A 15,510-nucleotide genomic window follows, 5' to 3' on the forward strand; every position below is an offset into this window, starting at 1 on the left:
CACCTACAGGCTTAGTTAAAGAGCAGAGAGCAGAGAAGTCTTCCCTCCAGATGTTCATGATAAGCTGTTGATACCAATGTCCATAATACATACCTAGCACAAAAATATGCATCCTTTACTGGATGGTGATCAATGTTATCTTGGCATAGTGCCTCATTCACCTTCGGGCCCTTGTTCACTGACTAATTTGTGGTCAGCTTAATTGGACAAGGAAATCTGTGGGCCTTGAAACACTCTTGGTTTAAAGGAAAATTTCCACCCAGGCTTAGTCTGCTTTTCCAAATGTGTGCAATGGCAGACACATTCATGATCTTTGGGTTGAGTTTTGATTGGGAAAAAATGTAACATGAATATCGAAACCCAGTAATTATCTTGTAGGTTTGACTAGAAGACATTTAAACAGGTGTCAATGGTGAAATTCAAATTACATGGCTGAGGAAATTACATGTTTTACAAATCACAGTGTGCATGCTCTGGACAAATATGATCCAAAGAAAGAGAGCATGCAGTTACAAATCAGCCACTTTGATGATGATGATGATGATGATGATGATGATGATGATGATGATGATGATGATGATGATGATCAGATACTGACACACATTCAGCTGCGCAGAGGCATCCTGATGGCATTTCTCTGAAACTCTGAACATTTCTGTCATAAGACAAAAACCAAAGCAAACTGCAGGCACGTGTCTGCTTTTAACATGCAAAGGCCTTTTTTAAGAAGGCAAATAACTGAGAGTTACATCCAGTTAACTTTACTTTTAAACACGACTGACACACAGTTAATTGTTTGACACAAGTACATGAAAAGGTTGTGCAGGACATGTGTAAGACTGATTTAAGTTCGGACCATGGCATTGCATATTTCACCAGGGTTTGCTTTTTGCGAGAAAGCTGGTGGGACAAATCTTTAAAGGATAACAATGCTAAAGAGTCAAATGGGTCAAAGCGGAGTCTAGAATTAGAGCCATTCATTAGGTGGTGTTTCCAGAGTTGGGTTTCACTGCTTGATCCTCAAAAAGCCCTAGGGCCAATCTCCAGAACCATTTCTGCCACTTCTGAAATGTGAAAAAGAGCAGATTTCTGTGACTACTGATTTTATCAGACCAGCAGTTTGATCTTTTCTTGAAGCTCCTGAAAATTTCAATCTAGCATCATTCAAGAGTTAAGATGCGTCTAATTTTCACGAACACAAACCGAGTTTTGATAGGTCTATACATACGGCAGCCAGTTCCTGCGCCATGGACAGCAATAAATCGTATCACATGAAAAATCATCTTTAATGACAGCATTGTGACTTACTTGGGCTGCCCTGTAAACTGAAGCTGACCCTTGCTATTTCTATGGTAATCACAAGTTTTGCAGTCAACTGGATCTGAAATTTTATCATGATTACAACTTTAACCCCACAACAGTCATTAAAGTGCATCTGATTCCACCCAGGTTATACAAGCTAAAGAGGAGCACAGACAGAAACACGATTCCTGGAACCTTTCATGTGAAATAACAAAAACTGACCTGACTTTGGAAGATAACAGCGTGTTCACGAAGAAGCTCGCTGCTCTAAAGAATCTAAGAAACTACTGATTAAAAGAAAATATTTCAGGGCCTTTAAATTCTCTTTTATCCAGTAATCCATAAAGGCAAGGTGGAAATTATTTGATTGAAGTGTGGAGAGAATTCTAGACAGCCTTACGTTTAAAGAAGCATTGACTTTGAATGGGCCTTAAAAGCTTGGCTTTGCTCAAGTGGAACTCAATATAACACAATATTTACTGAACTGAGCTGCAAATGCTGAACTTTGGATTGGAAGCCATTTATTTTGGAGGAAGGATAAAAGCTTATTTCAAAAGGAGTAAAATTGATCTGACAAAGTGAAAAACCCAGAAGTTGGAGGTTTAACAAGTTTATATTTTAACCGTGAAGCTGTTCTCAAAAGAGGTACAACTCTTCACAAGTTGGAGTGAAAAATAAAACGCATTCAGTGAATGGCGAGACTAGACAGCACTTAGGTCTTCACATTATATTATTCTAAAAGATCAACCACTCCATCATTGAGTCACCCAAAAAGTAAAAAGAAAAAGGATGTGGCACTTCAGTGCACTCAGAGTAGCTCCCATTGTTTCTGAGTCTATTCAAAATGACACCTTCTGTCAAAGTGAATTGGCAAGGCCAGAAAATGTGGAAAGTTTTTGACTCCCTCAATGACATCCACAGTCACAGAGGTAAAATTCCATCTAATATCGATTGAATCTGAATATGAAACACTAAGAACACATCGCTGCAGCCTATTATTATAAATTCTTGACAGGGCTAAGGTAAGGTTGGGGTCATTACATTTTTACCCTGTGAATGATTCAATTCAAGGACAGACTGAATAGTTGAAAAATGGATTTTTGGCCTAATCTAACCTGGACATTTCAGACCTTTCTGTTTTGACCTTTGACGATCAAACAGCCGTTAAAATGTCCCAAATAAAATACTGAACTAGAAGGAACATCTGCAAATTAAAATAAAAGGGTTTGTTTGCCGCCATATATCTCTGCTTTGATAGAAGTATACATCGGACTGTTGCAAACCCTCAGAAGTATCAGATAGAGATGACAGGACTGAGTTCTATCCAACTATGACACATTTATCGGTCCCGTCGATTCACTTGTTTGTTTAGCTTTCTTTGTTGTCGAAGAGATTTCTGCCAAGGCCCAAGGTATACATAATTACTTCGTGTTGCAGGCGGCGCCACCATGTGGTCATTTATGAAGCACATAAGCTCATGACTCTTGAACTGAGATTTACATGTACATGTAAAACCCTCTCCTGGATTGTGTGATGTGAGACAAAACTTAATGTAAAAACATGACCAATTCTTGCCTGAAGCAATTCTGTTCCATCTATCTTTTTCTCAGTGAATCCCACGACAAGTTTCATTTGACCTTCACGTACTCTGGCAACCATTTCCTGATAAGTAATCACAAACTCATTGCAAAGGTTGCTTATCTGAGACGGACTGCTGTATCTTCTATATAGTGTAAAATGTTGATGATATGACCACACACGCAAGTCTGAGCAATCCTGCATGATTTATAGAGGAACACAAAGGAAACATCTAAATAATGAATTCATGTAATTTAAGCTTCACATTCCCAGACGTTAATTCATTTAGTTGTTGCGACATGTATTCTAATGCAAATATGGATCTGGTTTCTTTCCTCTTTTATCTTTCTTCTATTATTTATTATCTTTTTTTGTAAAATATCAACTTCACAGATGAAATAGGGTGAGCCTCATGATTAAATATATTGAAGCATATGAAGGCTGGTTTAGCAGAGCGGGTGTGGAAAAAGTATTAATTGAATTCTTAAGCACTGCGCTCCGGTCTATTTTCTGCTACCATGAGTAGACAATTGCTCCTGCTGTTTCTGTTCTGATGGATTTGTCCATCTGCATGACTGCTATACTACAAAATGGCAACTCTCCAAAGTTGTTCTTTGATTCTTGGATTCTTTGATTGTGAGGGTCTAACGCTGAAACTTGATGTTTATTGCGGAGGTTTTTACTCGCTTGGAGAGCTGATGTTATCAAACCAGCAAACATGTATCGGTCTATCTCGGTGCAACATCTGTATCCTTCAAAGGCCGAGGGATCTTCTGTGTAAAGAGAGCACTGCGACTGTCAGTACTACAGTACTTGTGACGTATTAAAGTAGAAAGCCTTGAGTGGAGACACTGAAGTTTGTTTGTACTTTCTGAGACTGTAATGATGGTTCATTGTGGACAAACACAAACCCTGTGCTATTGCCTTCAAAGTCACCCGATCTCAAACCGCTGGGATATTTTGGGATGCTAGGGATGCTGATACAGCTGCCGATAAAATAAATCGAATTTCAAAATGCACTTCTTCCCCCAGCATACATACAATGATTAGCACTGACAAAGACTGCCTGATGCCTCACCTTGTGAACCCTGAACACACCACAGAGACTTTCACCAATAAGGGAAGACAAAACATGCAAAGCAACACTTTTCACACATCCATGAATATGATGACACAGTCTCACCACATGCCTCAGTTGTCAGTATTCAAGGGGATTAGCCTGTACAGGTGTGCGTGTGTACGTGTTGCGTAACCAAGTCTAAGAACAAAAGCCATATCTGAAGGCTTGAGCGCTTGAGATACCTTTTATCAGAACATTTTCAGTCACAGCTTCTGTATTCTGAGGGCAGATCGTGTGCCGTGAGCTGGATATTAGCCCAGACACTATTCCATCAGCCAATGAGCACTGGAGTTGCAGTGATGCAACACTTAAACTTGAAAGCTTGTGAACTTGAACCGCTTTACCAACGCGAGGATGTAAGATGGCGTTGTGCTGACGTTAGGGGAGGAAACCACTCTGTGTTTCTACACACATGGCCAATCACTATAGAATAAGCATGACTGCTGAATAGTCTGATGCTGATTTCACAACCATAAAGGTTGCTTTATGGGCTTTTAGAGGGAACCAACACTTTGTGTGAAGAACACTTAACCCTTCAGGTCTTAATTAACAGGGCACTGTGTAGTTCTAGAGAAGAAATTCAAAATGTTATTTCTAAAACATCAATGAGGTAAAAATACTAACTAATTAATATTTGCCCTATTTGAATAAACAAGCTGTTCTCAGAGGAAAATAAGGTCCTCAGAACACTGTTTGAAGCTAGAGCGGTGGCAAAGTCCGCCACATATAAGCAAAGTAAAAGAGGAAGAAATTGTGCTGTGCTTTAAGGTCGGTTTGTTTGTTCAGTTTATTAAGTCAAGAAAATGACGAGAGGCCTCATGAAATATTTATTTTCATATTCTCATCTCTCCATCCTCTCCTACTTTTTTCTGATCCAGGTCAGATTCACGAAACTCTCTCTTAAATTACCCTGAGGAGTAATCTTTTCACAGGAAGGCGACATTTATGAGATGTGGTCTTCAGCATAATTAACGCCACCTCAAACTGCCATACAGGGTCGGCGCGCTCCCCACCGAACATGGAGATGTTTTTTTTACCAAAATCCGATGCAAGGTGGTCAAAGTATTATGACAGCGAAATCGATGTCAGAATATTAAACCGTATCTGATGGTTCCCTGTTGGGTGCAACCTGCCTGAGATCTCATGCCCTGACATGCTATTAGGATCTTAATCGTAACTCTCCATAACGTTTGTACTCTGTTTGAACTTTAGACAAAACTAATTATAAGAAAACTGGTGAATGCAACTAGCTGTCATCGCTCATCCCTCGTGGACAAAATCTGCTCATACAGGTGCTTCTTACAAGAGACCCGCGGACGAAAACTGGGAGGCGAAAATTTAAGAGAAACCACATTTATAGGGGCGAAATGGCTTTTTTTTGTTTACAAGGCCGATAATGGCCAAGGAGAGCCGACAGTGGCCGACTACAGGGGACGGGACGACCACAGACGCCGACCGCGACCCGACTGGCAGCTGTCATCTCGCTGTGTGAGGGCCCTCGAAGTGCTCAGAAGATAACGGCGGGTGTAAAAGGATCCTTCGTGGACACTGTTGCAGCTCACTTGTTCCTTAACCTCAGAATGGAGAACAGATGTGCGGGATTTAGAAGTGGAATTCTCTTTCCTGTATAACAAAGCCCTTGAAGCAGTTTTTTCGCTCGCGTAATATAAGCGCGCGTGTGTGTGTGTGTGTCTGTGTTTAGGGGGAATGGTGGGTTTAGTAGTAGGAGGAGGGAGGTGTATCACAGAGCTCCTCTCTCTCCCTCTCTCTCTCACACACACACACACACACACACACACACACACACTCCCCTCCCACTTTGATCTCAGTGCACAGGGGTGACTCTACAGCGCTTTCTAACAGCGCCTGGACAGGAAAACCCCTCCACAACAGCTCACATTTGATTATCAACTAAAAAGATAAACAAAAACAAAAACAAAAACAAAAACGTAAAACAGGACTTACCCTCTCTATCTACTTCACCAGCCTGTAGGAGGGGAAAAAAAGAAAAAAAGCTCGTTAAATTGCGGTTATAAGCAGCCAGAAGGAAATCATACTGTGAGAGTCTGAGATGTCCAGCGGCATGAACACAACCGCCCTGCTGCAGTTTTACTGGATGGGCTTGTAAAGTAGACGAAGAAAAATTAACAAAAATGCCTCTATTTCATATGTGTTATGTAACAGGCTAAACTCACGCGTGTGCAGTGTCAACACGCGTTTTTCACAGAGGAGGCAGTGTGCGCGTCCGAACAAGTCAGACGTGAGAGTTTGGAGACAGCTTTCTAAAAAACCTGTTGCTGCCCCGAACTTTTCTTTTTTTTTATCCGCTCCGGGGCTGAATTTAACTTCACACAGCCGGAGCTTCACTTTGAGAGGCGATGTCGCGCACACACGCGGGCACACACACGGACACACGGACACACACACACACACACACACACACCATACCCGAGGCGACACTTACCTTGTCAGCTGAAGTCAACACAAATCCTACAAGCAGCAGTGACGCTAGTGACAGGACAGCCATCACGAGTCTTTTAAATGATACAAAAAAAAAAAAAAAAACTTTATCCCAACGTGAGAATTCAAATAAAGAAAAAAAAAAAACAACAACTCTCTACGCAAGCGTGACCCGGCTCATTCAAGAAAAAAAAGAGGTGACCGAAGTGGATGTGCGGACTGTGCCTCTGTTTGAGTTCAACAAAAAAGTAGTTCAAGTTTCATTGAAGCAGGAGTGAGGCGAGTTGCGACACTTTTGTCAGTCAGTCAGTGCTTTGCTGTTGACTGAGTTTCTAGAAAGTTTTCTTGTTTTGTTTTGTTTTTTTTTTCGTTTTTTTTTTTTTCTTTTGCTTTTTTTTTGCTTTTTTGGTGGAGTTAGTAGTAGGACATCCCCTCTGCCGCCGGCCGGACAGAGCTGCAGTGTGAGAAGCTCTTGCAACCTGGCACTTGGTTCCCCTGGCTAATAAACGGTGAAGACCAGCCCTGCGTGACGTCACGCTGCCTTTTCTTCGAGCCCGAACACATGGAGGGATGGAGGAGGAGGAGGAGGAGGAGGAGGAGAAGAAGAACTCCCCCCTCCTGAACCTCATCCCAGGACGGGACAGGATGAGACAGAAGGACTGGATCCTTTTTTACTCAAGTGAAAGTTTTAACTCCACAATGAAAAAGTGCTCCACTACACACAACACTGATTCTGATTATGGATTAATGCGTCACAGCAACACTTACTATGGAAGTTAGGCCAAGTAAGACAAAAAAACGACCTTTCCCTTAATAAAGAATCAGACAACAAAACAAGCAACAATCTTCCTGTGAAGCCTCCATAACTTGATAAGATAGTATAGACTTAATAATATAGCTGTAAACATCATATTTTACATTACATGTGAATATGTTTGCTTGTGTCTCACATTTAGTGGCTCTCCCTATGTAGATAAGACCTAAAATGAAAAAAATCCCCTCTCTCTCAGTTGAATATTCAAGCCTCTAGATGGTTTGTTAAAGTTGTTTAACTCTTCTGGACTGTGGATTTCTTTCCGAGAGACTCGTATTTTCCACAACAGCCCAAAAGATATGACATAAGGCACATTCTCAAGTGCCTAGCATCAGTTTGCTATCTAGGGTAACAACCAGCTTCCAGCGCGGAGGAGGTTCTACAGAGCCCCTTCAATTTGTGAGATATCAAAAAAAAAAAATCACGTGTGAGTAAAATGTACAAACAGGTGATGGATGACATGTTGATCAGCCTGATAATCAGATCTTTTTTTTGTCATTTTTTGTCACATTCATTTATTTTCTGTGGTGGGATGTGATGAGGTACATTTACTTAGTATGCCACACATTTGAGGCACTCTTTCCCATTTATGCAACCTCATAAAGTGTTCCTCTATGGGTTGGAGGAGTTCACATATTTGTTACACTTAAGAAAGTATTTAAAAGCCCTCATCAGAAATACATCATCAGAAAGCTGAAAACAAGCTGCCGAAGAAGGAGCTGACTGGACAGCGAGGCAACAGATGCATTGCTGTAGATGAAACTACTCAACAACATTTAACGTAGTTAAAATGAGCTCAACTTTAAACTTCTACAGCAGAGAATCGCAACCTGTACACTAATGCAGCAGTGATAGTGATCCAAAAACGTGCACGTTATTACTGATCCCATTGCTACTGGCAGTAATGATTAATGCCTACCCTTCCTCATCTGAACACATGGTGGGACAGGAGAACAAGGAGAGGCACTCAACTTCTACAACCCAAACTGATTAGGAAACCTGAAAGAGGAACACATACCAGGGCTGCTGATATTAAGGCCATAATATTGAAATATTGAATAAAATATATGTGAATCTGTGTTAAATCAAATTTATACACAAATTCGAACTTTTAATTTTGAAAGAAATGTGTGTTATTGTTTGGCAGAAGTTGCTTTTTTTTCACAGCTACTTCTTTTTACTGCTGAAAGTTCCTTTCTTCTCATTGTATGTGACATATTAAAATATTCCAACAACTGAATACATTTCACATGGACCATTTGTCAGAGCCGCAGACTTCCTCTCTCAGCTGACTGACACACTCTGGAGGGTGAAAGCTGCATGTAAAATGAGCAATAATCTGCAATGATATGAGCCGTAGTCTGTTTCATTATTGATTGCACATCATTTACTTCTTTCTCTCTGTGTCTCTCCTTCCATGTCGGGGCTCTCTCCGAGGCAGAAATGTCATGACTTCAGATTCGGGTCCATTCGAGCATTTAAATATTAATACAAAAAGCCAGCGCGAGCAGCTAGGGACACTTCTAGCCAGAACAGAAGAGACAGCTGTAAAACTTCAGGGGGAATACATGAGCTTAAATGTCTCGGTTGAATTTCCGGCATAACAGACAAATGGTTTCGGGACACTAGCAGTGACATTTATAAATATCAATGGCTTCATACGAACAAGGAATATCCTATTTAAACCCCTTCAGTCTTTAAACTGGGGTACAAATGGCAGCAGGAAAGTGTAGGGGGATCCAGTTTAATTTCCCAGCAGCAGGTGATGAACAGCCCGGTGTCACCAGAGAAACATCTACGGAGGTCAAGCAGGTTATTACAACCCACATATACATTTACTGTTAGGCGGAAACCTATAGTGGCCATCGTAATTATGATGAAAGCAAAGGAGGAGGTCAAGTAATGACTAAGTCTGCATATGGAGGTCATTGGGGTGGATGGTAGGGTCGAACACACTGAGACTTTCACCAAACAGTTGACTTACTTTAACTTACGCATCATACCTAACTTACTTCACATACATTACATGAGTCAAGTCACACATGTGAATAAAGTTAAGTATATTACATATAGTTATTTTAACCATTTTATTTGAACCTAACCAAGATTTTTATTTTTTGTGCTTAACCAAACTGCTTAAATTTAAGTTACACAGCCAATACAATTCTTAATCCAAACCATAATATTGTCCCAAATCTGCCCGACTACTTTTGGTGCCTAACCCTAACCTAATAGCGAACACTTTATGTTAACCATGTGACGAAGACAGTCTGTTAGGATGGAGGTCCTGCATTAATCTCACTGTCCAACAGTCACATGTTGCTTTGGGAGTGATTGCCAGTCGACCTATTCAGTGATTTGGGTATGAGGATTGTTTATTTATGTGAAAGCACATGTTCTGCAGATAATTCCCCCATGACATGTATTATTAATTCTCTAGAATACCAATATAACATCAGTGTTAAACCCAACATATCTTTATATCAACACAGCTGAATAGGTCGCATGTCAGTGACTCCCAAAACAATATGACCATTGTAAACGGAACAGCGTCAGGTGTACTGGGCCTTCATCGTACTGTTCCTGTTTGGTTGTGGTTTGGGTTGCTTTTGTAACTTCACTTGCAAACGTACCTATGCTACATAACTAACTCACACTATATTATTACTGCAACAAAACTTCACTATGATAGTAAGTTAATCCAACTCATTGTCAACTTCTAGTTTCACACTGGACATAAACAGCAGTCTCCTGAAACTTCTATCGTTGCCTTCATCCCTGAGCTTGTTCAACGACAGACTTCTCTCTCTTTGTTCTATTCATCCTTATTTCTTCCTTTACAGCCAAACTAAAAAGTAGGTCAAAATACCTGCTTCCATAGTTTACCTATATTGTCGTTTTTCTGATGAGGACAGGCTGGTTGATCTAGCAATGGTCTTTTTTAGCTGATCGAGATTAAGCTGGGTTAAACTACTTCAAATACAGCCTAGATTTATATACAGTGAGGTAGGTTAGACCAAAGGTTCCCAAGCTCAAGGTTGGGCCCCCTCCAGAGGGTCACAAGATACATTTAAAGAGTTAAGTAGGTAATAATTAGGAAAATTCAAAGTTCTTCAGCACATATCTGTATTAAATTTGGTTTGACCTCTTTGGACCTCGAACAGTTTCAGTAAAACCAGTGAGCTCATTTTTGTTTAAAGGAGTACGCCACCCCTAGGTGAAATTGAGTCACTCCCCGCAGTCCCTAGAGTTGGATGAGTGAGCCAAAGCGTTTTTTAGCCGACCAAGCCATTGTCCTAATCTAGAAATGCCGCGGTTAGCTTTAGCTTAGCGTAGTCGCTGTAATCCGGAGTGTCCAGCTAGCATGTCGTTGCAAAAGTGAATCAAATAACTCAAGATTTTTTGTAATTATCTCTCGTGACCTATACATTCATATCGAGTACACATATAAATGCAAATTAACACGAAGGGATTTACTAGACCAATTTATATCTGGAACTATTTGCGGCCACAACACAGGCAAAGCACCGCTACCACGCGCAAAGACACCACTCAGCACCTGAAAAGCCTCAACTTCCGTCAATACACCAGCGTGGCTACTAAGTTCTCTGCCTCTAGGAAACGACAATGCGAGTCGGACTAACGTGAAGTTTCCGTGATAATGTTAGCAATGTATAAACCAAGGAACGGTAAAAATTATAACGTTACTTACAGGCATGGATGATGAACTCTGTTCTGCCTCTGTACTGAAAATGGATGGGACGGCCGTATCCTTCAGATGTAGCAGCATCTTTCTCGTAGCATACTGCATTTTCTCTTCGTAGTCCTCCGGTTTAAAATGCTCATTGCAAACACGATATTGATTGATTTTATCCACTGGTGTTGTTGCAGGAATGTCGAGGACAGCAAGATTTCTTCGTTCCACTGGTTTTGGAATTCTGTGAAACATTATGTTCGTGTATGTCCTCTGCTTGTTATCGCAGCCCTTCACACAGCAAATAACCATTTTTCCTCAGTAGATGTGAAACTAACTTCAAACTACTAACGTAACAACCTTACTGCAACAACTTCTTCTCTTACTGCAACTACATGCAGGTAACACTGGAAGTTGTGGTGCTGCGTACTGTCAGTGTATTGACGGAAGTTGAGGGTTTTCGGGTGCTGGTCTCAGGTTTCAGGTCTTTGCGCGTGGTAGCGGTGCTTTGCCTGTGTTGTGGCCGCAAATAGTTCCAGATATAAATTGGTCTAGTAAATCCCTTCGTGTTAATTTGCATTTATATGTGTACTCGATATGAATGTATAGGTCACGAGAAACAATTACAAAAAATCTTGAGTTATTTGATTCACTTTTGCAACAACATGCTAGCTGGACACTCCGGATTACAGCGACTACGCTAAACTAAAGCTAACCGCGGCGTTTCTAGATTAGGACAATGGCTTGGTCGGCTAAAAAATGCTTTGGCTCACTCATCCAACTCTAGGGACTGCGGGGAGTGACTCAATTTCACCTGGGGGTGGCATACTCCTTTAAAGTTTAGAGGGGATTGTCTGCTGTAAAACATTTCAGGCTGGTTCCACTTAGGCATGTAACTTTCCCCGATGCCCCGAGACAAGATAATTAAACAAGTTCATTAAATTGGAGAGATTAAGTTGTATCAACATCTGTTGAACATTTTCTCAGTTTTAGAAGTCACGCAAAGATCTGAACAACTGTGTGTGTGCAGTTGAAGCCACTTGATACCAGACATAGAAAACGGCAAAATAGTAAGCATGTAAGAAAAAAAAAACAAAAAAAAAACACTGCAAGTTTCCATCATGCATGTTTTCTACAAACTACTAGAAGACATGCATGCATGTTAGGAGGTCTGTGAATATGGCGATCATGATTGTTTACAAATTGACTTGAATGCATTCAGTGAACTCTCAGCAGTTCATTGATTCACCTCATTATTTGTGAGTTAAGAAACTAGATTTAACTCGGAACTTGACAGGAACTTGACACTTAGTTAAACTCTTAAAAGATTCATTTGGTTCCACTAAATTCCGTCATGACTTTTTGCAATAGCCATGTGAAATGTGACAAGAGGCAGACACTGTATTTTTGCGAGGGGTCATAACTCAAAAAGTAAGAGAAGCACAGGTTTTATCTTGTGTTTTATAATTTGCTCATGTGTTTTTTTTTAAGAAGAAGATATTGGATATTAATCCAAAAAAAAACCCTTGGTGTCAATTATGTTCCACAAAGTAAACTTTCAAATATTATCAAATATATTTTAAATACAAAAAGGAAAATTACGTATGGCTACCTCAAACGTATGCAGTGGTAGAGTTGATTCTTCAGCTTGAATATCTCAGCTAGACCTGCACAGAGCCAGCTGACCCAATACCCCTACCCACCAGGGGATAAAAGATGTATCAAAACATGTCTGTTAGGTCAATTCTGCTGCCAGTGACATTGGCCTGGAACTGTAGCTGGTCCCCAGGCACAGCACGGTGTCCGCACACGGCTTCTTCTGCTTCTATTAACCTCTCTGGAAGGCGAGTAAAGTACATTATATGTAGAAATATTCCAAAAGCTTCTTTTAGTCCATTCTCACCTTTGACCGCTACATTTCTCACTGTTCGCAGCTTGCGTTGATGTTTTATTCTGACGAAAAGCTGAAATTTTCCACTCATAGCCTGAATTTGCGGTATGATTTCCTTTTCTCAACACTGAGACAAAGATCTTTATAGTAATTTGCTGACTTCGGTGTCTTTGGAACGGAAAGGCATTTCTGTTGAAGGGTTAGAGGGCTTGCTGAAAGACATCAGCATTAATGGGGAGTACATAAAAGGCAGTCCTGCAGACAGAAAGCTCATATGCTTCATTTTATGTTTGAATCAAACAGCCAGACGAGACAAGACAATCAAAATGGTGTGATTGTTATCCTCCAATTAGACCACATTATACATCGATCTTTTCTCATTAAGCGCAGTCTGTAATATGCTTCACAGATGCGAGAAAAAAGAGAAACTAGAATAATTAGAAAAATAAACAAAACAAAAGTAGTGCTGTGTATGAACATTTAAAGAGTTGGACAAAAGCCACGCCAAAGTAAGTTTAAAAAGTAATGATTCACATCACGCTGTGTGAGACTGATCAAATGTGCACATTTTGGTATCAAGCTGTGTAAGACTTTCTGATGAGCACTTTGAGGCAGGTCCCATTGTGTGATGAACTGGTGCACATGAAGGAAATAAAATGCAAGCATTGGTCTGCGAGGCATACTAGCGTCGATTCATGCTGTATTCAAGTTTCCCGTTAAAGCGTTTCTGTGGCTCTGAACTGACAGCTCCAACTTCTCAGAAAGTTAGTTCCTATATCTACAGCAGTCGCCAGGATCAAATGTTGGCTAACATTTCTGCAAACGTCACATTTGTATGTGTCATAAGTCCACGTACCATGTTGATTTTTTTATATGTGACATTCACATTACATGTTACTGACCTGACCTTCATATGAGGAGGTGAAAGGGATGGTTGCGTAGTTACATGCGACAAGGCTGCCTAGTCAGCGACCACAGTTCAAATCTATTTTTCAATATTTGTGAGTGTGAAACAACTGGATATTTTTAAGGAGCCCCCTTGGCAATTTCCAGACCACTTTGTGGTGACAAATTCTTTTCTTTTTTTTTAAGGTAAATCGAGATTGATCGGTTGGGTGATACAACTGATTTGCAACAGATAATTTGTTCTGAAGGAGACATAAAGCAGTTAGATTACATGTTTTAATGACACACTGATTTGATGGTTGTTAAAGGATACAGTCTGGTCTCGTTACGTAAGGAAAACATTTGAAGTGACCTGAGACATTTCACCAAACCCAAAGTGCTTTTGTTGTCTATACCTTATCCACAGATGGTACCCAAGATGCAAACCTGGACTCTTGGGCGGAAGTCTTGCACTCTGTGCGCCCTCCCTCCATGAAAACCTCCCATAACTCCTGTATGGTACTTATTTGTGGGACAGGGTCAAACTACAGATGGTTTTATGTCCTCTGCCAATTGCAAAACTCTCTGAGGCAAATCTGTAATCTTGAGCCATGTAAACGAAACTGACTTAGTTTGTCGATGTGGATCACAGCAGCAATCACATTGTGAGACATTGGTCCGACCCTGTCAGAATTCAGACGCAGGCTGAATCAGCCAGTTTCACTTTCTGATAGATGATAATAATCATGCATTTAATTTGTAGGGCACTTTTCAAGATCTTTCAAGATCCATGCAGATTTCTCTCATGACTGGACAAAATCTCACAGCACATATAGTGTTAAGTCACAAAAATGAAGACTTGAGACTTCACACAGTCTAAATATGTAATCATTTAGCCTATATAAGGTAATATGTAGTACAACTTGGCCAAACAGCTGTGAGCCCTCTTTGGCAATGTTTTGTTGACATGCTCCACACAGTCTCACCTGTTCAGTGCAAACAAACCAAAACACGATGCATCAACCCCCCGTCCCCCCTGAGCCCTGAGAGCCCTCACTGTGTGAGTCTGCACTCAGGCTGCATCACACATGGAAGACACATGATCATATATCACTGCTTTTATTGGGCACAACGAAAGGGTCGTTAGAGGTCTGTGTCAAGACATTCTGTTCATTTTCCTCACTCTCACAGCCTCTCTGTCACCCTCCTTTTTTTTTTCCTCCTCCCCCCTCTCTCTCCGTCTGCACCGTGATGACATGAAGCTGCCTTCTCACTCCGCCGCAGGATTCATTAAACGACCCGATAAGAAAGAGGAAATATAACAAGGCCTCCGTCGCCGTTGTTTGCTTCTGCTTGGGTCTGTGATTGAGCCCTCCCAGACCTGGCTCAGTTGGACTGTAGGTGGGCTGCCTGCAGATAAGGAAACCTAATTAACTGGCACATCTGCAAGCCTCATGGCCTTACAGGCAAGGGAGACTAGCGACAGACAGAGAAAGGTGAGAGAAAGTAGGTGACGGGTTGAGCAGAGGCAAGACAAGGGGAAAAGAAAAGAGGGGCCAGAAGGCCCAGACTCAGAGGTGAGGGATGAAGGAGGGAAGGAAAACAGAAGAACTGAGAGATGAGGGCAGCTGGGCGGAGAGCAAAATTGATTTTCTTTTTAAGGAGTCAAGGTTTCCTAGTTTGTTAGTTTATCAACATCCTGTTCATCCTTGATCCGCCACAGAGACACAGACCCTCTGACTTCCTTCATCTGGCCTCAGAGTCCA

At 41.0% G+C, this 15,510-nt stretch overlaps 1 protein-coding gene across 1 annotated transcript in view; it reads right to left on the reverse strand.

Annotated features, from left to right (window-relative positions):
- The window catches only part of adamts3 (ADAM metallopeptidase with thrombospondin type 1 motif, 3), a 117,515-nt gene extending 110,605 nt beyond the window's left edge, over positions 1 to 6,910 (reverse strand). Inside the window, exons 1-2 of the mRNA XM_037099191.1 lie at positions 6,465 to 6,910; positions 5,966 to 5,987 (exon numbers count right to left, since the gene is read on the reverse strand). Of these exons, the coding sequence (XP_036955086.1) occupies positions 5,966 to 5,987; positions 6,465 to 6,527 (85 nt within the window). The 5' untranslated portion in view covers positions 6,528 to 6,910. The remainder of the gene's footprint in view (positions 1 to 5,965; positions 5,988 to 6,464) is intronic.
- Between the last annotated feature and the right edge of the window lie 8,600 nt (positions 6,911 to 15,510).

The sequence above is a fragment of the Acanthopagrus latus genome, chromosome 5 (genome assembly GCF_904848185.1).
Source record: "Acanthopagrus latus isolate v.2019 chromosome 5, fAcaLat1.1, whole genome shotgun sequence".
Classification (NCBI taxonomy): Eukaryota; Metazoa; Chordata; class Actinopteri; order Spariformes; family Sparidae; genus Acanthopagrus; species Acanthopagrus latus.